General features: G+C 37.3%; 2 protein-coding genes across 4 annotated transcripts; both read right to left on the bottom strand.

The window, feature by feature from the left end:
• Positions 1–21: 21 nt before the first annotated feature.
• LOC123873676 (protein spaetzle 4) lies at positions 22–12,351 on the bottom strand. Of its 2 annotated transcripts, none has more exons than XM_045918653.1 (5): positions 12,241–12,351; positions 4,334–4,516; positions 2,595–3,385; positions 1,670–1,831; positions 22–1,065 (listed from the first exon to the last, which is right to left on the bottom strand). In XM_045918653.1, the coding sequence occupies exons 3-5, from the start codon at positions 3,377–3,379 to the stop codon at positions 804–806; spliced, it is 1,209 nt and encodes a 402-aa protein (XP_045774609.1). In that variant the 5' UTR covers positions 3,380–3,385; positions 4,334–4,516; positions 12,241–12,351; the 3' UTR covers positions 22–803. The 2 variants fall into 2 exon arrangements, with proteins under 2 accessions (XP_045774609.1, XP_045774608.1); XM_045918652.1 differs by having other exon boundaries at positions 4,334–4,513.
• On the bottom strand, positions 9,155–26,922 carry LOC123873674 (toll-like receptor 13). Of its 2 annotated transcripts, XM_045918647.1 has the most exons (5): positions 26,505–26,922; positions 25,264–25,528; positions 20,421–22,778; positions 15,541–15,543; positions 9,155–9,169 (listed from the first exon to the last, which is right to left on the bottom strand). In XM_045918647.1, exons 2-3 carry the CDS (start codon positions 25,501–25,503, stop codon positions 20,439–20,441), a joined length of 2,580 nt encoding a protein of 859 aa, XP_045774603.1. In that variant the 5' UTR covers positions 25,504–25,528; positions 26,505–26,922; the 3' UTR covers positions 9,155–9,169; positions 15,541–15,543; positions 20,421–20,438. The 2 variants fall into 2 exon arrangements, with proteins under 2 accessions (XP_045774603.1, XP_045774602.1); XM_045918646.1 differs by lacking the exons at positions 9,155–9,169; positions 15,541–15,543 and having other exon boundaries at positions 20,383–22,778; positions 26,505–26,921.
• Positions 26,923–27,494: the final 572 nt, after the last annotated feature.

Here is a 27,494-nt window from a genome sequence, read left to right as displayed (position 1 = left end):
AAATTAACCTACCTAATTACTTATCTATTATTATGATATCTATTTGACTAATTTGTTATGAATCTAACAATAACAAAAATAAAACTGAACGTCAATCGTAAACCTATATTATAGTTATAATGATCATAATATTATTTGTGTAATATTATTGTTATAAATGCATAACGCTATGGTGGGTTTTAATTTTATTCTGCACAAACAACATGGGTAGGCGAAATATAAATTTTCGGCGCAATGGCTGTCAAATTCTGATGCTAGGGGGGATTAGAACATGGTCATCTTCTATGAGTCTCTAGTAACATCAAAATTTGGTTGATTAGAAGTTGGATTAGAACATAATATCGTCATCTTCTTTTTTCAAAGGGCATTGTATTAGTAATTTCTAGCAACATCGCTATTCTCAGCGAAGTGCGAACAGTAAGAAAACTTGAATCAGTCCGCACATTATGCGAAGCTAATCAGAGGTTATTGCGATCATTACAGTGGCTGTGAAACTCTGATGCTATCAGGCGGGGATCCAGCCCTCAAAAAAAAGTTGTGGTCGCAGCCAACCAAAAATTGCCCAATTGTTAGTCGGAGTATGAACTCGCTCATGATTGATAGGTAAAGTGCATTCATACAAAAGAGATGTTTACAAAATAGGTAGGTATTTTTGCATTGACCAAGACTTTGTATAGTGTATTAAGTTCCATACACCACCGAACACCGAACACGATAAACCATGAAAGTCACAAGTCTTTTAGAGTTGTGGGCGTGCCCATCGTGCCCACAACGGCGCATCCGCGCTTGGATGCCAGGTGGGTTTAGAACAGATCGTCATCTTCTTCCTGGTCATAGGGCATGGTGTACCAGTCCCTCGCGACGTCCTCGTAGATGAGTCGCCGCACTTGCTCGTCGTACTGCGGGCGCAGGATGCGCGGCGAGCGTGCGCGGAACTCCAGTGGAACGTCGTAGCACTTGCAGACGCAGCACGCGGGGAATTTGAACCAGTCCGCGAAAATGCCACGGCATTCGTTGCGTGGGTCGTAGGCGAGTAAGCGGTGTAGACGGAACTGTTGCTCGCACCTGCAATGTTAGTAACGATTAGGTAAGCCTCAGTGCTTGAAGACCTAAGTCTTAGAACACTCATAATGTGGGTTGTCAGTGATGACATATGGACCCGGAGACATGGTCGCTAAATACGGACCTCATAAGGAAGCCCAATCACTCAGCTGATGATGGAGAGAGCTATGCTTGAGGTTTCTCTACGTTATCAGAAATGAAGAGATCCCTAAGAAAACCAATAGGTCGATTTCGGTAAACCTGCATCAATCGCAATGTTATGATTGGCTGAATTTATGGTATTCTAATTACAACAATGCATTGTAGCCAATAGTGTGCGAGCATCAATCAATCAGAGGTGATTGCGATCGTTACATTGTAGCTATCATTCTACCGCAATGAAGCAGCCGATTTACACTGACATAGTTCAGCCGGTTGCGTAGCTGAAGTGATTGCCACTCTCATGGGCAGGGCTCATAGTTCAAAAAGCGTTGGCAAGCTCCCAACTAGGTAGGCAGACGACATCAAACAAGTCGCGAGTCACTAGATTCAGGCACATGGATCCCTAAACGAGACCTATGTTCAGCAGTGGACGTCTACAGGGTGCTGATGATGATGCTGCTCTCACCTGCATCCCTCCCGGCAGTACATCTGCTTGTGGCGGTGCACGCAGGTCTCGGAGTGGATGTACTGCTCGAAGGGGTACATGTTAAGCAGCGCCAGCATCTCCCCGCGGGTGCTGTTGGCCCAGAACGGAGCCATCATCTCCTCTTTCGTCTCACATGCATTTCTGGAACCAAATAATTTAACACAGGTACTTATAAGATTTAAAAAAGCATTGATTACTTAGTGGTTATACACCTCCTATTCAAGGGATTTAGGGTTCGATACCCAAGCCTCAAACTTTTGCGTATAAGCAATTAAAATAATATCATTTTAAGAACATTATGGAGAAACCTCAGGCATTCAGATTTCTTCTGTGCTAAATTGTTACATTACGACTACAATTTGGTTTCCTATAAAGAACGAAGTTTATAAGTGGACATTATTTACTTTGTCATAATAATGTAAACATCTAAATGCGTAGGTAGGTGTGCTTTTCGTCTGGGTGAAAGCATTGAAAGTGTGAGCGTATCGCAAATATGGAAACCAGTTTTTAAATAACAATGTTTGGAGTCTGACTTCATCAGAATTATCGTGTTTTTCCATAACAACGTTAGGTATAATTCGGAATCAAGTGATGATCTAATGTACCACCTTAAAGGAAAGTGGAAAATTTCTCGTATTTTAGTAAACTTATACCTATTCAGCATGTTTTAGGGTAGGTGTTGCTGATATTCGCCATTCGTGTCCGCAAAGAAATTAACTTATTTTTCTGGGATCAAAACAAGATAAAATGATGCCTAATGCGTATCCAGAATGAAAACTATGTACCTATCGATTCCTGTCGATCAGACAAACTGACAATACATAGTCTCCCAATAATGTTATTAGTCAGTTTTAGGTGTCGTAAATTACTGGATAAACCTACCTATAGATAAATAAAAACTTACGCTCCTCGTAACTTGATAACAGAAGGCCGCATAGTTTCCTGATGCTGTACTGGTTTCGGATGAAACTCCTCTTTTTTCTCCGTCTCTTTGTTATCTATACGGTCTATTTTCACTTTGTCGTGTTCCGAGAAGAGTAGAGTAGGAGGCAAAGTTGAAGTGTCCGTATTACTTTTCCACGCGTCTTTACCCGATTCTGTAGTCGAATCATCATACTCGTCATCGTTAATTTCAGTACTATTAACGACATTCTCAGTTGTAGTTGTGGCATTTTTGTCTGTGTTATTTTTACTTTCTAAAGCTAATGGTTCACTTTTGGAAGTGCCAGAAAAATTTGGATATATGCTGTTAGTTTCTATACTTTGTTTGATCACAGCTTCTAGCGTGATCACGTCTGGGTCTAAGTTATTTATCTCAATATTGGCTATACTTTCGAGCTTAGTTTTGTATGAAATCCCTTTATCTTCGTTCAATGTTTCATTGCTTAGTTCTGTTTTGTTTTCAGTTTTTTTAGCTGTAATGTTGGTAGAGTTTCCTAAAGGTTTCACTCTTAAGGGGTCATTGTCGACTTTTTTCTGTTTCTCGGAATTTGATTGGATGGGTCTAAAATGCGGTTTGTCTTTCATGGCACGCCCGAAGCTTTTCTTCATGTACATCATCTTGGTTTTAATGAAGTTTTCAGCGAAATCATTGTTGTTGTCCTCTTCATCGTCATCATCATCTATAAAGTTCTCCAATTCCGCTTTGAGTACGGCGATGTGACGTTCTTCACCATACATTCTTCTCATGAGACCCTGGAATTAATAAACGTTGAAGTAAATAATTATGATAAAGTAAAAAAGTACGGAAAATTATCACATAAATAAAAACCAACAACAGTGCAATAAAAAACAATGTAACTTTAAATCACGAACCTCCAACTTGAGAAGATAATAAAAACGATAAGGACTGAGGTAATAAAAGAATCTTCTATACAAAATTGTACATAATAGAGCTAAGTAGTTACTTAAATTTTTTACAAGTAGATACTCATAAGAAATGCCTTGAAAAGTATAAACATGATAAGAGTTAAGAAATCAAACCGCAAGGGCAATACAAGTCATTGCCAAGTTATCTTTGATGAACAGTTATACGGCATGCCACATTCAAAAACTTCTTGTAATTCGCTTAAATCGGTATCAGGACATACATCTAACCACCAGATAAGAACAGAAACTAAAGAACATCAGTCAATATTTGGTTCTACCTGATGAACCGTCGCTCGTATGGCATGCCAGGGGTAGTTGTTACCAGGCGTGGTACAGTAGCTCTCAGGTTGCATGGCGCTTGTAGCAATAGATCATATCACCACAGCGATATGCTAAGCGTAGTTAGATCAACAAGGAACCAAAAGCTTAATTTGCTATAATCTACTAAACCAGACAAATCTGTATGGTGCAACATGCAGCATGCAATAAGCACCACCCGCCCTCCCACTGATGAACATGCAGGAAAAGCCAGCCACCAAGCAAGCAATAACCACCACCACCACGCAGCACTACACTAACCCCAAAACCACTCGATGCACGTTTCGTCCCGATATCAGAGCATCCTCAGGAGATGTAGACCTTACAATGCCCAATTGCTATTGTCTACATCTCCTGAGGATGCTTCGGTGTCGGGGATTATAGCAAATTAATCTTTTGTACTGCAAAGTAGCACCTACTTCTATACAAACAGTAGTTAGATGAGTCAATGAATACCTGGTTCTCCCTGATGAACCGGCGTATCGCATGCCAGGGGTAGTTGTTGCCAGGCGTGGTGCAGTAGCTCTGCTTGCTGAGGTCGCACGGCACGTCGGGCGGCTCCTTGGCGCGCTTAGAGCGATAGGGCCGCGCGCACGCCGACGCGTAGTCGTAACCGTGTGCCACTGTCCATGTCACCTACTTGAGCAACAGAACAATTCACTTTATGAACCTTATTCTATCCTTTAAACATTGGTTTTGGGGGTAAACCATTAGTTAAAGCTGTGATAGCCTAGTGGTTAGAACGTCTGGTTATGGGAGTTTTAAGCAATTAAATATCGTAAAGCATCGTGAGGAAACCGACATGCTTGAGAATTGTCTATGTACTCAAGGTGTGTGAAGTCTACTAATCTGCATTGGGCCAGCGTGGCAAACTATGGCCTAAACCCTAAACCCTTCTCACTCTGAGAAGAGACCCGTTCTCAGTAGTGAGCCGGCAATGGGTTGATCATTAAAATTAATGGATTCAACGACGAAAAGGAAACAAAGACTGTAGTAAGCAGATATAACTAAGTAGAGAAACTCATATTGCGACGTGAGTTTTTACGGATGGGTACACAAGACGTCCATTTTACAAGCACGTTGTCTGACCTAGGATAGAGAAGCCAATGGCTACAAGTAACGATACTCCATTTATGATGGACGTCTTTAATAGGTAGGTACTTTATAACTACTCGAGTAACTAAGAAGTTCTTTATATATCCCTAACTAATTGGCAGTTATAGTTACGAACAGAGGCGGTCTTAGCCATTGCGAGGCTCCGGGCGGCAGGTCTTGCGAGGCCCTAGTTTGTTCTTCGTGAAAAGTATGTGATGCGAAAGTAGGTCTGTTTGTTTGTTTAGGTATTTTTCATGTTTGAGGAGAAATGCTAAAGTTATACAAATAAATAGAGTTTTAAAATATTTTACATTAAAAGATTTACAAAATTAACAAATACAGAGATGATAAATTTTAAAATTGATATAAGTGGCTTTTCCTAAGACTAAAATCTTAACTTATCTTCGTAACTTACGAAGGAAATATCCTAAATACATCCCACTTACATCCCAGAGGTTGGTTGGTAAATGGTTTGGTTAAAGTACTGGGATACAAAACATTATTCGGCTTATTTGAAACCTTGATAGGTACCATTTCGTTGTAAGAATTTTTTAAATAATGGATGCAACTTTCCTCACGAAGTTATTTGTTACCTTGGGACATGATACGCATAACTAAACGCATTTACTTCCAAGAGCTGTTAAGGGTACCTACTTTTTTGGAGTTTTATTGCTAAGCGATGCAAAAGTATGTGCGAAGTAGATTACAAGTGGAAATGAGAGCCTAAGGAGAAGACAACCTCTGTTTTACTGATTCTCAAATCTTGGGCCACAGCAAACCAAGGAATTTAGGTATTTTCTCGCCTTTAATATGACATCACTCAATTTTTAGATTGTTCAGATTCCAATGACCTTTTGACGGCCACTGAAGGTGGGTTCCCAACGAGTCACACCCAATCGTACAACAATTCGCTTCATAAAATGTCGCTTGAAAATTTAAGTCTAAGAAATTAATCGCATTTACAACGTGCCTTCCGCCAAGTAGAAAGTCGGTACTAAAAGTGAAACCTAGGCTTAATTATATCTGCAATAAGAGTGGGCAGTGGGCGTTTACTTTCGTTTGGACAGGTGATCGGGAGTTTCGAGAGCGACCAGCCGGCGACCCCGATTCGTCTAATGAACACATTATTTGCATTACGGTTGATTTATCACGAATATTAAACTTCATAATGTATGGGTACTACTTTTGTTAGTTGATGGGAGAAGGTACCCAACGTCTTAGGAGGGAAGACATCCGACAGACAGCCATCAGTTTCCTCTCCACTTTTAATACATATCTTTAAGTCAAGAGTGAATGGGCATATCAAGGCAAGCGCGCTGCATTTTAGCCTGCATCATCACTTGCCAGCAGGTCTGATTGCAGCCAAGCGCTAGTCTATTTTATATATTATAGTTAATAAATAGTATATTATAGTTAAAAAAACGGTCAAGTGCGAGTTGGGTCTCGCTCTTTTAAGGCTCCGTACATATTTTGGGTGTATGAAATATTTCTTTTCCGAGAAAAACCGTGAAAGAAAACCCAACCCATAAAGTGTTAGTTTGTTTTGGTCATAGGTTTGGACTCATTTAAGCTTTAAAGAGAAAGAAAGAGTACAAGAAATAAAAAGAATTGGAATTGGACATTAAGTAGGTACATAGAAATTGGAAACAATTTAATAATCCAAAAGAGTTTTAACACGTAGGCACTACTTTTAATGATAATTTTGATGGGCAGAATCTGGTAGGTAACAAAAATATTGAAGAACGATGAAAACCGATGAGCAATGGGTAAACCTGAACATGCGTAAATGCGTAGTAAAAATCATCGAGGCAACTTTAGCCCCGTTTGATCTGGAATGTCTAAATGTGGTCGAAAGAATCCACATAATCGTTATATAAGTAATGGAGTTAGATGTTGCTCTATCATTAGTTCATTGGGTAATGGGTATAATGTAGACCGGCAGGTGAAAGTGATGGTATTTGTATTTGGGAGCAGGTTGTGTGACGTCACATGCCATTGTACCGTGCGAGGTTGCAATCGCCGTGTCATGGGCGACTAGACCTGTGACTAGACTGACTAAACAGATTCTTGAATAGAAGAAAACATTACAAAGAAAGTTTTTTGTCAATATACTTAAGTTTCATTATGATTTTATTCAATTGTTTTACCTCGGAGACAGTAGTAGGACAGTTGTTTAATAACTGACTAATGAGATGGTGAGGTGAAAATATGGATGGATATTAAGTAAATTCAAAGACCACACAAAGCAGCGAAGAAGGCAGCAACATGTTATTAGCTTGGTGAGCCTTATGTTGAGGGATAGCTAAAAGTTTGAAAATCAAATCAAAATAAAAATCATTTACTTATTCAAAGTACTTAGGTACTATTGTACACCTTTTGATAATCAGAATTGTTAGATTTGTAAGATGATATAGTGGTGATAATTAATCACATAAACTTAAAACTAAAGCTACGAGGGTTCCTAAACGCGCCTACCTAAGTATAAAGAGACTATTAACTCACTACAGTAAATTCACCTAAAAGTAGGTAATAGCTAGCCTTATTAATTACTACAAAAATCATGCCCGCGTAGAATGGCGTCAAGAATATTGCATTTCTGGGAAGGACAGCCAGGCTGACTTTTAGCAAAAAAAAAAATGAGCCAGGTCTTCTGTCACCAGATTAGGCTGAAATATGTAATAAAAAATTTAGTACTTACTAAGCCTCCATGGCCGTAGGTTCTCCACGGCAAAAGGGAACAAAATTGCAACTCGATAGGAGAACATTAAATTTTTGTTCCGAATTGAATTCTACTTCCAAAGATATATTGAGAGAGAAATTTAAAATTATCATAGGTAAGTTGCGTAAGACATGCCATGCCACTTTAGGATAGTGAGTCCAAACTCCAAAGGATGTGAACACCAAGGTGAACTTTCTTTAACTTTCATTCTGATGCAACCAACGCATTTTCTACATTTCGTAACTACATTTTGCATAACAAATTCATAACACAATCAATTAGTTGTCGGAATATCATATTAACTATTTCTTCTGAACTACTAATCCTTCATCTTAGCTAATCATTTATTTCACTTACATATTTCAGGTAAATTTTCGCCGTGTTTTGACATAATCAAAGTTTAAGTAGTACTAAGTACCTTTGCGTGAGTGCTAACGCTTTGATAATGCTCAATTTTTTACGCTAATGCTTGCTAATGGTCCATTGTAGAATCATCTACCTCTATTTAAAGAGATTCTAAAGCTACATCCTTTGCACCAACCTGTGTTTCCTACCAAATACAATCCGGGTATCTTTAAAACAAGAGTGAATAGGCACCTTCTAGGTAAACGCGTCCCATCTTAGACCACATCATCACTTTCCATCAGGTGTGATTATGGTCAAGCGCTTACCTATAATGAATAAATAAAAAAAACCACTGGTTGCCTGGAAGAGATCGCTAGGTAGCGATAAGACCGCCAAATTGTACGTGCCTATGTTTTTGTTTTGCTTTGTAAGTGTTTTTCTGTACTGATTTTGTGGTTGTACAATAAAAGTATATTCATTCATTCATCATCTCCTGAGGATGCTAGGATGGAGGGATGGATGTACATTGCGTCTTTTAGGTTTGTGTGGTGTTGCGTGATATTCGTGCATATCTATTGCTTGCTTGATTTTCTTGCATATCTTCTTTTTTCAGCGGGAGAATGAGAGGTGCATAACGCTTCTATATGTTGCAACATTTCATTATCTGATTTAGTGGAATATACCTAAATGAGCTTAGGTGTTGTGCCCCGTTTTCAATTTTGTCCCTCTAATTTTGGACAGGTTATAATATCTTTGTAAATAAGGCAAATCTCAATGTAATCTTGAACTCGATAGGAAATGCTATCTCTCTGTCGCTCAGATGGCAATGGCAATCTAGTAACCGTGTTTTCTGACCTTCGCTATCCATCTATCGCTATCAATCTAACCTAAATAATTATAACGTAGTCCTTCCGCTTTTCTGTTTAAAGATTACTCTCTGATGCCTATGACTTCGGCCGGGTGAATTAAGGTTTTAATTTTCCGGAATAAAAGTTTCTTATCTAATAATATGTCCGTATAGAGGTAACAAAATAAAATCTAACCTATTTTATTTACATAACTGATGACACCTAATTAATGCTGTATTTAGAATGCGCAATATATCATGTTTTAGATATTATTTAACAATTTTTCTTGTAACGTTTCATGAAGATAAATAATGATTCTCGGCACGGTCTGAATCTTTTCGCCCATTTTTCTTGCATTTCATTTTTAACTTCCATTTCATATTTTAAAAGTTCTCCATTTTAAAATTCACGGTGTCTAATTACACCTAAATCATCGTTTTGTACGCTTGCAATATCTTCAAACTCATTTATTTTACGTGAATCTATACCATAATGCTCTCAGGTTTAATGTTCATAATCGTTTGTCGTAATATCCAGTTTTGCTTAGTGTACGTTCGGAAAAAAATTGTGTGTTGGTGTGCGTTGGTTGGCCCGCTTCCCACGTTCTTGTAGACTGCCGTTCGCCCTGCTTTCATAGATGGCGGCATCCCAACAAGCGACAAGTCTGAGAGAGGATACTGCAGTTCGATTGCGGCAGAATGACAGCTACAATATCACGATCCCAATCACTACTGATTGGTTGACGCTCATTCACTATTGGCTACAAAGCATTGTTGCAACAAGAATACCATGAATTTAGCCAATAACAACATTTGCGATTGTAATAATAACTGATGCAGGTTTTACGGAGCTACAGTACTCTCGTTGATACAAAAAGTTCTGTAATTTTTTCTAAGGTAAATTTGATTAGGCTTTTACTTTGCTTCCGGCCTAGCCTGCTTCAGGTCCCAACATCATCATTATGGTCAATACATCTAATATTGATAAAACTCAACACATGTTGACAACCAAAGACGTCAATGTATACTAGTTATACCTACTTATAATACTTAATACTTATATCGCCTAAAATACCTCAACTATTCGCCGACACACCCAGTCTCAGTATATGTTTGGGTCCAGTGGTCCAGTACTTTGGCAAAGAGGATAGTTACGTGTAGTATCTCGGAGCAGAAGATATGTTGCTTCGTGGCGGGCAATACATCTATCGCAGGAAATCTTGGAAGTGCAGATTTATACACTCCATAAATCCGTAACGTCCAGTTATCGGACGAATCAAGTTTACTTTGATTTTAGAACTGCTCGGCTTTTACGATATTTCACCCTCAGTATCATTGGCGTAGGTCGACTATTGGACTAAGAGCCAGCGAGTGCCAGACCTCCGTTATTTTAAAAAAGCTGAAAGTTTCTCTGCGTATTGTCCTCATCACAGCGAGGAGCGATCAGATTTAAAGATCTGGAGAACAACATAGGCAAGTTATCATCCCGAGAAATCAAATCCTACGGAATGATCTTCTAATAATGATCTAAATAATGTTACAGTGTAATATAACAGTAGGTAATTACACAAAACTGACCAGCAGTTGAATTACTTAATTTCCATCCTTTGGTTTACAATTTATGAATCTCTTTATTGTGTATCCTCAATGCATTAATATTTCGTCCATGATTGTCAAGCCAATTTTACTAACAAGTATTGATTTAATTATTATTTTTTAACCCCCGACCCAAAAAGAGGGGTGTTATAAGTTTGACGTGTGTGTCTGTGGCATCGTAGCTCCTAAATTAATGAACCTATTTTAATTTATGTTTGAAAGATGGCTTGATTCTTAGCTATAATCCAAGAAAATCGATTCAACCGTTTGAAAGTTATCAGCTCTTTTCTAGTTACTGTAACCTTCACTTGTCGGGGTTGTTATAAATTTTTTATTTACACTTGTGTATACGATGAAAAAGTTATCGTTTGCAGTTTGACAAATCATATTCATAATTATCTACTACTAAGTATGTAGTTATATTCCGTATTTATATTCGATATTTAAATATTTATGGTTATTTTTAAGTCTCTTCTTTTATTTATGTTTTGTCTTTACCTACAACTTGTTACATACAAATGGTTTTGTCTTGGATTAGCCTCGTTTTCATCTTCTGAAACATGTAAGTACTAACATTATCAAAATATTTAAACCAAGTGTTTACTTAAAGGCCGTTGCCCTTAAACTGTTCAAAGGTATTTTAAGTAATAACAGCTAACTCATTATCTTAACAAGTCTGAACGAGGGAAAGCATTGTTTCATACCGGCCTCTTTTAACTTCGGTTTTGTTAAGTGCTTAGCATATTAGTTGTAAGTTCTAATGGCTTTAACTACAAATTCAATTTCTCTATCTGTGTTAACGTTTGTGAGTTACTACGTAGATCTATTATCTACCTTACATTGTTTACCTTTATTATTGGAATTTATAAAGGACTAGCCGATGCCCGCGACTTCGCCCGCGTGGTTTAAGGTTTTTTGAAATCCCATGGGAACTCTTTGATTTTCCGGGATAAAAAGTAGCCTATGTGCTAATCCAGGATATTATCTATCTCCATTCCAAATTTCAGCCAAATCCGTCCAGTAGTTTTTGCGTGAAGGAGTAACAAACATACACACACACACACACACACACACATACAAACTTTCGCCTTTATAATATTAGTGTGATTTTTTAATATTTTTGAGATTTGCATGCACTATTTTCCTATGAAATTGAAAGATTTTTTAATCAAATAAGCTTTTACAAATGCTTCTGAATCGCCAAATTTCGAATCTATCCTATCGAGATAAAATCACGAGAAACTCGGCGGTTGCTCTTTTCAAAACTTCACTTTATGATATTATTATGCCATAGTATTTATTGTACTTTAAATTACCTATAAGAGAAAAGTTTATTGTTCAAAAGAACTTTCACAAAGTGTTTCCAATCGTCAAGTGAATTCGTCGTTACTGAAATAGTTACTTAGTCAGTCTAGTATCTACAACATAGGTTTTTAATGTTCTAGTAAGGTCTTTAAAATCTTGTCTTCTTATGGTCTATTTTGTTTTTGTTTTTAATTAAACTTCTATACAAACTGCTTTGAATTATCAAGTGATATGTGAATGTACCTGCCGGTCTTGTCAGTCTAACACATAAGTGGGTTTTCTTATAGAAACGTTTAATTCACCAATGGCCTACTTAACAATCAACAAACCATTTTGATCATCGAACCAAACCAAACCATCTCCAAATCCATCCCGATCTAAAGGCAGTATCCCACGACCCTCGGATCCGTCGGCATCATCAGACAAATTAACACTGCTACCATAATTAGCACTCACCACAAACAGAAAGGCGATCGCGGAACGCATTTCTCTCAGCGAACTTTCACTGGCGCGGTTGGAAAGCGCATGGTGGTACCGATCGCCACCACGTCCCGACACCGACTGAGGTTGGCTCCGGCTGGTTGGTTGCAGCCAATGCCGAGGACTGTGGTGATCGTTGATAGCTTATTGTAAACATAGAAATGCACATGCAAATTGTGGAGCTGCCATGTTCCATCTGTGATCCATTCCTTCAAAACTGCTATACGATTTTGGAATATTAATTTATTATTATTATATTCTCCAGTAGGAGAAACTTACCTACGATACAATTTCAGAATCACACTTCACACTAATATTATAAAGGCGAAAGTTTGTATGTGTGTGTGTGTGTATGTGTGTGTGTGTGTGTGTGTGTGTGTGTGTGTGTGTATGTTTGTTACTCCTTCACGCAAAAACTACTGGACGGATTGGGCTGAAATTTGAAATGGAGATAGATAATATCCTGGATTAGCACATAGGCTACTTTTTATACTGGAAAATCAAAGAGTTCCCACGGGATTTCAAAAAACCTAAATCCACGCGGGCGAAGTCGCGGGCATCGGCTAGTAGATAATAAGAATGAGCGAAAAGCAGAATTATTTGTTCTATTTCGATAATAGGTAATTGATAAGTAATGGGTGGTGGTAATATGGGGCAACTCAGTGGCCGGATGTAAAAAATCTTTGAAAGCACCCCAAGCAAAGCAGTTTCTCTGATGCTGTTCATGGTTGCTGATAATCATTTAACATCACTGTGATCCACATTTATAACCGGTAGAGGGCGAGTAAAATTGCCCATGCAATGGACCGACCAAATTAAGTTCACAGTGGGCGGTCCCTTGCACAAGTTACCTGGCTATTGGCCAGCAGAGAGAAGTGGCGAATGCTGGTTAAGCGTATAGCATCTGCTCCCAAAAGACGTCGCCTTGTGATGACCACATCCCATCTGCCAGGAGTGTTACGACGAAGAATAAGAAGAAGATTCGCTTATTAGATGCGTGCATAAGTTCTAATATTTCCCTCTGGAGCACAAACTCTACCGAAACCTTTTTATTGCGCCCGAAGAAAGCTGCTAAATCACATAGCCAGAAATTCTGGATTTGTCGTCCAAAAGATATGATCTGTAAAATTTTTGAATAACGCACCATGGCCGATCGTAAAACTGTAACGATGTTTTCACCGTTAAAGCAAGTGATATTTTAATTGTAACGCACATAACTCCAAAACACAGAGCCTCAATAGCTCAACGGTTGAGGAGCGGACTGAATTCCGTAAGGTCGGCGGTTCAAACCTCACCCGTTGCACTATTGTCGTACCCACTCCTAGCACAAGTTTAACGCTTAATTGGAGGAGAAAGGGGAGCATTAATCACATATTCTTTCGAACCCCCGATCACATGATTTTTTAAGTACATCAAAATTGAACATTTTTATTTCACCGGTTTCGACTCTAAACAGATTTATTTTTACCTGCTGTCATTTATTTCAACAACCAAAAGGAAAAGTAGCCGGTTGGCTTGTTTGTTTTTAACGTGTTTATTTGTATAACGAAGTGCCGCCGCGGTTGTCCTGTCAGAATTATTGCTGTTAATTAAGGAGTTACGAGTAATTGATTGATCGACAGATGTGGGGTATTGTGTCGTGAGCTCTTGCTTTATTATTGGGGAGTTTTGGTTTCAAACAGCTTAATCTTCTTAATTCAGTTTTTGATTCTCAGCGTTTTTGTTTAATCAATGCTGCGTGAATCGTGGTTAGGTAGGTACCATGTTATTTGGTAGAGTCCTCATTATCATCACACCAACCTATGGGAGGTGCCCATTTATGAGTATATAGAAGCTCCATGGATTCATGGAGTAAGAGTCGTTGGGAGGAAGACTCAAGTTTCTCTTGCCAAGGGCTGCTGGTTGAGATTTCTTATAAAGTGCTTCACTGTCTACTTTTTCTTTTTCTTCCGATTGTTATAATTTTTTAGTAAGTACCTAGGTAGGTACTAAAAGTAATAAGAACAATTTAAAACTCCTGGTAATGCTAAAGGTGAAATCAAGAAGACTTGTAAACAGATAAAACTTGGATGTAAAGTTTAGGCACAATTTTACAAAACAGGTAGAGGTAAAAATATTATAATAAATTATGTAAAAAGTGTAAAAATGATTGCTTAGTTTATTTAGTCGTTATTCATTAATCAAGTTAATAAGATACACGCTTCTAATTAGCATTGCTTGGTCGCTAATTCGCACGATTAAAAAATTAGGTTCCGTCGAGACAGAGAAGGGTACCTATAACTAGTAAAACTATACGATGAGTAGGTCACTCGAGTAATCGTGTGCCGGCCGTCTATCCGAATGCCCTCCGTCCCTGTCTAACGATGGGTGATTAGAAGCGTGCGAGTGGGAGGGGAGAGGTGCGCGTGCGCTGCACCGTTATCCCGCGGCGATATCTTGAATGAAAATGGTGTTTTCTCCGCCGCGCCAAAACAGTGGCCGCTGCGCCAGGCGCCCGTTGCGCATAGGATGACCATGCGTTCAGACTACCCTGGAGTAGTCTTTGTTTGAAGTTTTTTTTTTTTTTTTTTTTTTTTTTTTTTTTTTAAATTGTATAGACTAGCGCTTGGCTGCAATCAGACCTGCTAGCAAGTGATGATGCAGCCTAAGATGGAGCGCGCTTGCCTAGAAGGTGCCTATTCACTCTTGACTTGAAGGTACCCATATTATAGGTGGAAGGGAAAACTGACGCCGGAAGGGCGTTCCATATCCTAGCGGTTCGAATTAGGAAAGAAGAAGCAAATCGTTTCGTACGTGTTCGAGGAATTTCGACTACGTACGGATGCAGACCTTGACGATGCCTGGCAGTACGATGGTAGAAAGGTGAAGGAGGAACCAGATTTCGATTAAAATATGCAATCCATACTGATATTATAAATGTAAAAGTGTGTCTGTCTATCTGTTATTTTCATGGTGCATCCGCTGAACCGATTTTTACGTTGGCAGGCACAGAGTCAGCTTATATCCCCGGGGGCTTAGGTTACTTTTTGCCTCGGAAAATCTTTTTTCCCGCGGGATTTTTAAGAACATAACCTACGTGGACGAAGTCACAGGCATCATTTATTTCATACAGAGGTAGGTACAAAATAGATGGAAACAGACATAGGGTACTTTTAATCCCGGAAAATTAAAGAGTTCCCACGGCATTTATAAAAATCCACGTTGGTGAAGTTGCAGGTCAGGTCATCTAGTTCCATAATATAAAATCTAATGAAAAGAGCCGTCTTACTATGGCACTTGCTACGGTTATGTCTCCCAAATTTGAGATGTATCTCGTGGTCTCCCTAGTTGCGAATAGTCTGCTACTTTAAAATCGAAAGGCGCAGTTTAATTAGATTGAATTGTGTTAATTGCACTGTTGTTGTACATACATGCTGAGTTCTCTTTTATGTTTACCGTAATTTGAATACTAAACCAATTTCAACATACCTACGCAATAATAAAAACACAATTACTTGCCTACATAATTTCATTCAGAATAAGAGCAGTTTGCTCGTTAGCTTTCAAAAAAATATTAAATGGCTGTACTTACCTATAAAATACCTGTTTACTTGTTTGTTGTGGGAACCCAGATTAAACAGGAACAACTGCCTAAACAGGTTCTTATATGCAATTTCATTTTCGTGGGCCAGCACTGCCTGTTTGTCCTTCAATCAAGTCGCAACTCGCAACACAGCAACGGATCGACGCGACGTGATTTTTTCATGAGTAGGTATAGGTAAAAACTTTAAACTTTAGTTAGATAGATAGGTACGTTACTTTTTCTCCTGGAAAATCAAAGCATTTCCACGGGATTTTAAAAACCTAAGTCCACGCGGGCAAGCATCAAATACAGCTAGTAGTATAATCAAAATACTTACAATTATGCATTACAGCATTAGGTACCAGATTTCAGTAAAAATGTTAATTACCATGATATCCACAACTCAGGGCGTATTCCGTGAACCTCGTGTAAGTTACACACAAAGTTCGCACGTAACTTATGCGTGCTTTATGACGCGCATAGCATGCAGAGCGCATTCGACGTGAATTTTTGCTTGCGTGAGTGATATACCTACGTTGCTTTTTATCCCGGAAAATCAAAGATTTTCCACAGGAGTTTAAAAATCGAAATCCACGCGGACAAAGCCGCGGGCATCGGCTAGTAGTAGATATAATATAAAACACTTACATATGCATTAGGTACCAGATTTCAGTTAAAATGTTAATTATTATGATATCCATAACTAAGGGCATATTCCGTGAACCCCGTGTCACTCACACGCACGGTTCGCACGTAACTTGCGCATGTTTTATGACGCGCATTGCATATGCAGAGCGCATTCAAAATAGAGCCTTGTTTCCATAGAGCCTTGTTTCTGCGAACGGCGCTAATTCTAATTTAGAAGTGCGATTTATGTCATCCTCATATAAGAAACATATGACATAGAAGAAATAAGGCTTTTCACATTGATTCTTTTATTAGTTTCTCATATTTCTTAGCCGAATTTCAAACAAGATATAAAAGTTCAAAACTAAAACCCGACTATAACTCCTCTTAATAAACGCTGAAACCTACAATTGTTTTTCAGTCACGAAATTAGTTTCACGTCATTAATTTCACTATCAATTGCACGTGTAAACGTCTAATTTCGTAGTGCAGTGTAATGTAAATTCCGCTTTATTACTTACCTATTTTAACATTGTAAGTATACTAAGTAAGTACCTACCTATATAAATATTTTATATACTCAGAATTTTCTCCTCTTTAACTTTGTACCTAGTACAAACGTCGTAAGTACCTGAGTACATATAAATTATTTACACAAATGTAAGGAGTAGGTAAATAAATAATTGAATATGGTAAGTAGCGTCAAGCAAATTAAACGGGTGTCGCCATGAAATAACAAATTAACAGTTTGAAAGTGACGGTATCCTTGAGAAAGTCAAATATTGAGTGAACCAATGTGCATTAACGCCGGTGCTTATCGCACTTTCTATAGATTGCACGCGTTTATACGATGCGATTCGTGAGTCGAAACGACATCGGTTCAGCTTTCCTTCGGATTTTATCATAGAAGGTAGAATCTGTCTCACTGAATGGATTTAATTAATATCTAATTAAAAATCGCTCTCTCTCCCTCTCTCTCCGTCTTTGCTTTTATTTTACATACGATTTTTTAAGATTATCAGATTTTAGAGATATTCGCTATCGCCTCTATTTCAGTTAGCGTGTTCTTTGACGCACGGTAACTAAAATTGGGATGTTTACCTTATCCAGATTTTTATTTATTTTACTTAAAAGTTTTGTAGCTATTTTAAATAAACTTACTAGAACTGTCACAAGGGCTGGCACTGGGCCGTGCCAGTTCTACACCGTCACTAAAATTTGCCACTGACACAAGGAGAAGAAAATAGCTGATCCATTCGAGGCTCAAATCTTGCCAGAACCACGATCTTCATTAATGAAGCAACGACTGGAGAGCCTATATAGATAGGCAGATACAATTTTTAATAAAATTCACAAAGTAGGTAATTATTAGGTAAAATCGTTTTAAAGTAAATACAACATGCATAAAAAATTTGAAGAGGACTTGTAGGGCTAAATTGAGATGGTACAGAAAGAGTGGAAGTGTTGTTCAATAAAACATTCAGATATCGGAATCGTGTCGTGGTCGTGCGGTATAAAGGCGTCAAATCGCAGAGACACTGCATCTCACAAGTCGGTCGCTACGCGATCCATATGCTAACTACTTCATTTCACCGATACATCGATACATACAATCAATACCTACAATGCTACTTCCATGTGCAATTTTATGTTAGGTAGCACAACATGACTAAGTAGATATACTTAAGCCTTAAGGTCGTTTTACGCCAGAGCAACACAGTGCGACATTAAGGTATGTTGCAATAGCTGAAAATGTTGTATGATTCGTCGGCGGACTGTCGTATCGTAATATTGGAATAAAATAGATATCATCATCATCAACCTGTGGTCGTCCACTGTTGGACATAGGCCTTCCCTATAGAGCGCCACCACACCCGGTCCTCAGCCTTCCTCATCCAGCCACTTCCCGCCAGCCGCTTTATATCGTCGATCCATCGTGCTGGAGGGCGTCTCCCACACTACGCTTGCTTTCAAGGACTTTCCGGCTCCAACGGCCATCGCTATCGGTCTACGACAGGCATGGCCTGCCCACTGCCACTTCAGCTTGCTAATAGTTTGGCCTATGTCAAATAAATAAAATAGATAGCCACAATGTTATTATGTTGTTGGTTGCTTCACCTACTACTATTTGTGGCATGTTATTGGAGCATGTCGTTGATTCGGCGTAAAACAGCCTTTATGTCTGTTCATGTGCTAAGTGGAACGGAGACGAGTAGGTACGATACCAATGCTTCGATGTGATAAAATCATAACAATGGACAAGTAGCTTAAATGTACGTAGGTACGCGTATGGTCTGCCTTCAGGTGCCTTCAGTCTTCAATACCTGCCCAATCTTCAAGAAATGTTGGTAAGGGCAGAATATAGATACTTACTTACGTTTATTAACCCCCGATCCAAAAAGAGGGGTGTTATAAGTTTGCCGTGTGTATCTGTGTATCTGTCTGTGGCATCGTAGCTCCTAAATGAATGAACTGATTTTAATTTAGTTTTTTTTGTTTGAAAGGTGGCTTGATCGAGAGTGTTCTTAGCTATAATCCAAGAAAATCGGTTCAGCCGTTTGAGAGTTATCAGAGTAATTATCAGCTCTTTTCTAGTTTTCTTACAGAGGTTTTTGTGTCGGGGGTTTTTTCAACTTTTGAGTTATCGCGTTTGTAGCTCGGATTTTCAACATTCAAAATTATTATTACAAGTAGAGAAAGAATTGATTGTATTTTATTTTTCTCAATCCAATGTCGTTATTTTCGTCAAGAGGTAGGGAGGCGAAAGTGAAAGTGTAAGGTGTAAGGTGTATTTTATTTTTACTGCAGGTCTCATATAATGACTTCAAGATCAGGTTTAACTGCAGAGAAGGGTACTTTAGCTCCGCTACACTACTTTCACGTAATTTCACCATGTAAATCCATACTAATATTATAATATTATAAATGCGAAAGTGTGTGTCGGTCGGTTTGTCTGTCTGCTACAATTTCACGGCTCCAACGGCATGCTTCTAACCGATGTACCGAAATTTATAAAAGCTGAAGTCTGACCCTCATCTAGTCCAGATCTGAACTCTTAAGCCTAGAAAGTTATGGTCAGTCTTAGAGCGCACTGAGTCTTGAAAAAATTCTAGAGTATTGGTAAACGCTGAATTTTTCATGGAATGTTCATAGATCCCTGACCAGACTTTCATTATAAATGACTGTGTGCTTCATAAAAATTAAATTCCATATTATCATAATCATAAAATTTGCCACTCGCATTTTGAATAATTTACATACTAAGCACTAGAATGAAATTTACATCGCGCACCTAGCAGATACCACAATGTTAATAGTTCTGTACAAGGAAATACCCAGCGAACGTTTGTATTGCATTTAATACTCGTTACCCGGCTTTGTTTACTTTTGTCATTCTCATATCGACACTGTTATGAAAGCATATAATCAGTCAGTATTTTATACCTAATGTACTTACTGTGTAGTCTATCTAGTACAAGATCAAATCCTTCACCCAGAATCAACATAATATACTCTTAATCAATTACGCTTCCATTTATTTACAAATCTCATTGAAAACATCTTTATTAAAATGTTTACAAAAAATAAAATAAAAACAAACGAAAAAAACAACTGAAACAACAAAAAAATAACAAAAATGACAAAAAAAATTAACAGGCACAACAAAAATAAAATGATTAGTATTAAGTGTAAACAACAATATCTATTTATATAAAAATAGAAACTGATAGCCTATCATACCAATTCAAATCAGTTCAGCTCCAAAAACTTGACATATTGCATTTAAGTTTTTTTCACACCCCGACTCTAAGAAAGGATTTTGAGAAAATCTAACAGGATCTTTTAACAACTAAATTCGTGCCGCTAAAATTACGATAAAACCTACTGTGGTAGATATAGGTATATATAGAGCTAAGAAAACAAAAAAAAATTGTAAAAAGATTTTAATAAAAAATTAACAACAAACTCTTAAAAAGTAGATTTGCTATCTATTTTTATTGAGAACATTTCGTAATCTCTTCCAAAACTCTTCAGATTTCTGTTCGTCCCACGACAAATATATCTTAGTCTTCAATAGAAACTTTAGAGTCGTAGTTAAATATTTGCTCTCCACGTCATCCATCCTTATTAGCACTAATGGATCGTAAGACGTTCCGTCCTCGAGAAACAACCTGTGGTATTCAGCCAACTGAGTCTCCCATCTGCACCACTGAGATTTTGCAAAATTGTTACTTATAACTAAAATAATGTACCTACTTTCATTTATGCTAGCTAATATCGATTCTGATATAAAGGAACCTATTTCAAAATCCCTCTCGTAAATACACAGTTTCAAATAAGGCGGCGAACATTCTAACTGACTAATGAGCTCGGCGACAAATTCTCTATCTTCAGTACAGTATGACACAAATGCATCGTACTTGTGCCCGCTCTCAGGGTCTGGAGGTGCTTTCAAAGATTTCTTAATAAATCTTCTACCTAAAGCTAATTTAGCTAAAAATAACCAATATCTAATATAAATTCTATATCTATATACACATACTATTATCATAACCACTATTATTAAAGTGACTATTGACGGTGCTGTCCACACTAAAAGCATTATGTTTGAGATCTTATCATACATCAGACAGCGCATATTCTTAATCGATGAGAGATAATCTGCCACTCGTCGGTCTTCCCAAACATCCGGACTACTGCACAAAAAATTTGAATGCACAAAATAATCAATCAGTGCTTGAGAACCATTAATTCCCAGCCACATGGAGGGCTTGTACATAGACGAACAATCACAAATAAACAAATTATTCTCAAGGTCAATTTCAATGGAACAATTTTTTTTATTTTCTAGCAAGAAATTTATGTCCTGCATCATACTTAACGTGAAATGTGTAATTTTATTGTCCCCTAAATATAAATTGCAAGGTTTCACTCCTGATGATAAAAATAAAGGTGCCCACCACGACATTATCAAATTATTACTCAGATCCAGCTCTTGCAACAATTTCAACGGTTTCAATAACTCTGGAGTAATGTAATACAATTCATTGTTAGCCAGTATCAGGTGAGTTAAATTGGGCAGCATCTCAAACATGTTATCGTCATCGTAAAGATGTTTGATACCACAATTCTTGAGAGTTAACATTTTCAATTCATTCAGTCCATCGAAAATTCCACTTGTTAAATTTTGATTAGCAGTTAGAGGATTATTGGCTAAATTTAACACTTCTAAATGTTTCAATGGCTTAAAAGTTCCATCACCTATGTGAAAGATGGTACCGTTTTCTAAATTTAATATTCTTAGATTTTCTAACCCCATGAATGTGTAGTCGAAGATTGACTTCATTCTATTAAAAGCTAAATTTAGGACCTTTAATGCATTACAGTCGAGGAACGCCCCTCTGTCAATTTCAAAGTACATGGGGTTAGAGTTAGTGCCTTTGTTAGATGATAAATCTAGTAGGATAAGTTGTTGGTTAGATATGTGCCTGAAGTGAATTCCGGGCAAATTGTTGCCACTCAGCAACAGGATGCGGAGATTTGGAAATTTAAACGGATCGAAAGCTCTTGGTCTGACAAGTATCGCACTGATTCTTCGTAGGTTTAACACTTTTATATTGGGCATATTCGGGAAAGTATCATCAGAAATTATCTCAAATTGATTGTCTGATAACGTTAATTTCTCTACTGTTGTATTCGCAATAATCTCCATGAGTTTTCTCGGAGGATGCTTCCGGAAGCCCATGTCGGATATGTCAAGAGTTGTAAGGCTCCTATTATGTCTTTTCAGACTGATAAGAATATCACTTATAATTGATGAATTAAAGTCATTTGCACCAATACCTAACTCTTGCAGCATTTGTAAACGTAAAAAACTGTTGGGATGAATAAAATCAAGTTGACATAAATTTATTTTGAGCTTATGTAGTGTCGTTCCTTTCATCGGGTCGAAAGTGTTCTCTGGAATCGTGTCAAATGAGTTTTCTGATATGTCGAGAACTTTTAGAGATGGTAATAACGAGGGTTTCAATGCTGGAGTTAGCAGTAAAATGTTAACAAATCCATTATTGACCAGATTCAATTCCCTTAGACTTTTCAATCCTGCAAACGTCCCATCCAGGATAACTTGTAGTTGAGTATTGTAAGATATTGATAATCGCTGCAACCTCGTCAAGTTGCGGAACAGTCCTGGCTGAATGTACTTCAGCTGATGATTAGCCTCTATTTTCAAAGCCTTCAAATAGTGCAAGGCATCTAATTCACCAACTCGAATTTCTGGCAAAACTGTCGTTCTTACTACGAGTAGTTCGCTTCTCACATTTACCTGCAAATCAAATAAAGTAAATGAATGAAGTTGTTGCGAATCTAATTAATATAACATGCGTACATGGACTGTTTGTTAAGATTTAGAATCTTATCACAAAAAATAAGTCTTGTGACTAGTTTTCGTAAAAAATATGATACAGAAAACAAAGGGTTAGCAAATCACGTGTGAGATAAAGAGATGTGTATTTTGATATTCTCAGGTACCTATAATAAATATCGTTAGATTTGATAATTAATTTCAGGCGTTAGTTTATATTTAGAAATATTTCGTTTATCTTCCTAGAACTTGAAAACATGCGCAGTCCTTAAGATTTGTAATAATATTTTATGTGACGCAATATATTTGTTGTATGATAACTGTAAGCTTTTGTTTTCCTTAGATAATATTAGCGTTCCAGTAGATGCTAATAAATTAATTAGGGCCATGCCATTTCTCAATTTGAAACACCGAAACTACAATGACGTCTATGAATTCATATTCGTTTATTGCTTTACCTACTCATTAAATGTTTACATGAATGTATATTTTTTAATATATTTGGGGTTTAGTCCCGGTAAGTATAACTTAATCGTTGTCACTTTTGTCAAGTGGCATTCTTTAATTCTGTTAATTATTATGAAAATATTCGCTATTTGACCACTACACTAAATACATATTCTCTCCTTGTCCCAAAATCCGGGAATAGTATATTTCATTACAAGTGCGGAAAGGCTGTCATTGCAAAGAGTTCCGACAAATGTCTACCCGAGCCGAGGCGTAGCTGAAGGCGAGGGTTGACAGTCGGAACGAGTTGCAATGACGGTTCCGCACGTGTACTGAACGACTATTTTTAATACAGTTGCGAAAAAATGAAGCAATTTAATAAAATAATAAAAACACAATAAACTCAACTAACTTAATTTAAAACAACTTTATTGTTAATAGATATAAAAAACTAGGGTCGAAATTACTCATTTTAGGCAACCAACAACTAAACTCGCAAAGAAAATTTCTGAAAAATGGCGCCAACCATAGAATATAAGTAGAGTTTTTTTTTTTCTTCACCCATTCTGGTAGGCAAAGGGAACTATGCCCATACAGCCAAGTCTTCAGTAGAAGTTTTTTATTGATATGAAATGAAAATGAAATTTAATGAGATGAAACCTAACCAAACTCATTCAATCAAATCATTAAATCTGATATTGAAACAAATTAGTAGCTTCTTTTTAGAAATATACGTATTTGCATGAATCATAAAACCTTCTATGAATTTTTTTAGTAAAAACTTCATGGTTGGTTTTTCTTTTTAATATTTTGACAGTTGGGAAAGAAAAAGCACGAGTGCGGGAAAGGCAAAAAAAAAGCACGAGTATGTAATAGCCCACATCCCGAACGCTATACGTCCCTGCAATACGCCACTTTTTGAGCAACTGTATTAAAAAATATTTTTTCAAACATACTTTACTCAATTTTTGAACGCTAGCTATCACTCTATTATCTATGTATTTATTCTGTGATTGTAGAGTGTACCTAGAGACAAATTTGGTAATGTTACATCTCGTATTCTAGAAACAGTTAAGTTAATATCAACAAGCTGAATGTTGACTAATATACTTACGATATTACAATAACATTATAAACCTTTTGTGCATAAAAGGGATTAAGATATAATATAAGAAACTTCCATTTGATACGGTTCATACAAATATGTAGAAGGGCGCTCAGGATAATCTTAATTGGATTACGTAAATGTTAAGATCTGTTAAAAATACTACGACTAATGAAATGGACACAGATCTAAGATGCTAATAATGTCTATTTAGTTATTCATCAAGTAGATTGAGGATATGGCTATGGCTATCTTAGACATAGACATCGCTTTATTTTTATCACCAGGTGAGATCGCAGTCAAAGACAAACTTATATTTAATAATAATAATCTACCAAGTAGGGTATTTGGATCTGAGGATATAGATAAATTAGTGCACGCGGCATTTTCGTGGCATTAGAATAAAGTATTGTCTAGTTTCTGGACTCTGTAAACTAAACCAAATAAATGTAAACTTTTCTATTGTAGCAGAAGTTGTACCTAGTTCTATTCTACCTAATTCTATTCTAAGTATTCTAGGTAGTTTTTTATTACTTAGGTACTGTTAGTTATTGTAATTACGAAAAACTTCTAAAACTTTATTTTATTTATTCTCGTATGTTTTGAGTCATCATCATTATCGTCATCAACCAAAAAACGTCCATTGCTAGGCATAGGTCTCTTGTAGGGACTTCCACATGATATGGTCTTGCGCCGCCTGAATCTAGCGTCTCCATGTCACTCGTTTGATGATGTTTGTCCACTTAGTGGCCGGTCTTCCAGCGCTGCGTATTCCGGTGCATGGGTTGGCTTCTAGTACCTTGGGAGTTGGGAGTTGGGAGCCCAACGTCTACCGGTTTGTCGAACTATGTGTGCTACACTAGAAACAGTGTTGTACTAAAATTCAGTTAGTACCTTAGGAAACCTTCTGCACTCGTAGTTCCCAAAGCAGACCATCACCTTACGGCTCTTGGTGCTTCTACAAATGCATCCAGAAGTTTTGTCCTTCCCTACTTCTACGGGCAGTGCTGCAACCGTATGGTCTTCTGGCGGGTAGAGAATGTTACGGGATAACTCTTCGTATTCTCCTAGAAGGTTGCACTTAGCGTATTGGGCGATACAAATTAGTAGGCTTAGGGTATGGGCCAGCCACATGTCTCCTTCATTGGGCGACGGATATCTGAAAAGAATAAGTTTCTCTTTTTTACTCCATTACAATTTACAGGATAGTTATATACGTATATTATACCATATTCTAGCAAATAAACACTTCTTATTCTTATTCTTACATAAAGCCGTTGGTCACGCACAACAGACGGAAACGTTTGAGTGCCAAGCCAGAAAGAAACCAGCCCAGAAAGAAAGAAGAAAGCCGTTGGTCCTGCGCCTGATCTCTCCCTGTTTTCGAATCGGATTTCCGTTTCATCGCACTATTAGTATCAGCTGTATTTGCAAACTTATTTATGCACTATAATATCTCCTGTGTAATTGGCTAGCGCATAAAGGTTGCCTACCAAGGTCTTAAATTTTGGTCAAGAGAGAGTTTCAATTTCTTACCTAGAGCTGGTGTATATGGTGACTTCGAAAACCACGAACACTAAAAAGTATTTATTTTTAAGGTTTTATTTTTCTTTTGAATACTTTTCATCTGCCATGCTTCACCGATATCGAATAAAAATTAAAAATCATAAAGTAAATATTTAGTCAAGCACTCATTGAAAGACTGAGATAATGGTAGAGTTTTTCAGGAGTATTATTGCAAGTTTTATTCTCATCGTTAATGAAGAGATTAGATAAGCTTATTGGGATTATAAGCTAAGCTATTTCAGGATCTAACCGAACTGATCTTGTTCAGCGCTGACCAGTGCTTAGTGATATTATTTTTATTGCAGGAAGTGTCAACATTATGATATTTATTAATGATATATATGTATAGGTAGTACGCTCTCATATCATGGAATAAAATAGTGATAAAATTAGAAAGCGTGGGAAATCTTTTATTGCTGGTACTTCTCGCTAGTAAGGATATTATGTTGAACCAGGTAGTGTTAGAGTTTATAGAAATTCGAAGCAATTTTTAAAATTTCATTTGAATAAAATACTTTTCTATTTCTATGACAAATGAAATAAACTGAAAAATGTACAAAAAAACTTACACCAATCTTTGCAATCCTTCCGTTACAATTTTTCGTAAACTTCACATAGAGCATGTCATTTATTCTACTAAGTATTCACTGATATTATTTTCTTTATATAACTCATAAATTTTTTAAACCCGGAAACCCATTGTCTTAGCCCATTTTCATCACAAATCTCTGCAACTTTCATAACACATCATTTATTTTGTTTGTAACTTCGAAACTTGCGCGTGCGCACAATATTACGCAAGATCGTCGCGTATCACTACTCGTCCTCTACTCAATCGCTAGATTCAGATTTCCTTACAGGCTTTGTCATGGTTGTATTTGCATATGTGATAATTTCAGTAACTACGTTAGCACACGCGATATGTTGTGATTTGGCAGAAAATCTCTTTCATGCGCTTCTTAGGTGGTTTGCATTGTGTTATGTGAATATTTATTTGACACCTTGGAACGTCTTGTTTGGTGTTGGTATTTAGTGTATTTATTTCCTTTGTCATTTACAAGCCTTTATTTAACTTGCCGTGTTGGTATGTGGTCAAATCTTTCGACAGAGTTTTAGACCAACGATCGAGCTGAGATTTGGAACACATAAAATATAACCTCGATAAAAATGCAATACCTAGGTAATATGGTACCATTGAACCGGGAGGTGGCCATATTGAAGTTCTCCTTGCTGAAATAAAAGCTTGTTTTTAAAAAGGTGTTTTTTTTACATTGAGGATACGAGTACCTATGTAGATCATGTAACTTAGTTGTATGGAAGACGAAAAGTGAACTGAGGAACCAATACAGCGACGACGCAGGCATTACCAAGATTGATCAATAAATCACCCACTACGCAAGTTCAAGTTCAAAATTTTTTTTCCTGACGCCAGCTGTATCTGTAAACCCACTCGAAATAAGCGCTATTTCTATTTGTTTTAAGATATTTTCCTTCTATTTTCGCAGATTCCGGTATTTTATCTCATGCTGCTACAATATGGAAAATTTCGTGGAGGCGTG

The sequence above is a fragment of the Maniola jurtina genome, chromosome 17, assembly GCF_905333055.1.
Source record: "Maniola jurtina chromosome 17, ilManJurt1.1, whole genome shotgun sequence".
Classification (NCBI taxonomy): domain Eukaryota; kingdom Metazoa; phylum Arthropoda; class Insecta; order Lepidoptera; family Nymphalidae; genus Maniola; species Maniola jurtina.
This window is presented reverse-complemented; position numbering and strand designations above follow the sequence as displayed.

Coding starts and splice junctions, on each gene's coding strand:
- LOC123873676 (XM_045918652.1), bottom strand. CDS start 12,270: ATGCGTTCCGCGATCGCCTTTCTGTTTGTG. Junction 4,514..12,240: donor CGATCGCCTTTCTGTTTGTG/GTGAGTGCTAAT, acceptor TTGCTCAAGTAG/GTGACATGGACAGTGGCACA. Junction 1,832..2,594: donor GTTATCAAGTTACGAGGAGC/GTAAGTTTTTAT, acceptor ATTTGGTTCCAG/AAATGCATGTGAGACGAAAG.
- LOC123873674 (XM_045918647.1), bottom strand. CDS start 25,503: ATGTGGCTGGCCCATACCCTAAGCCTACTAATTTGTATCGCCCAATAC. Junction 22,779..25,263: donor AGTGCAGAAGGTTTCCTAAG/GTACTAACTGAA, acceptor TTTGATTTGCAG/GTAAATGTGAGAAGCGAACT.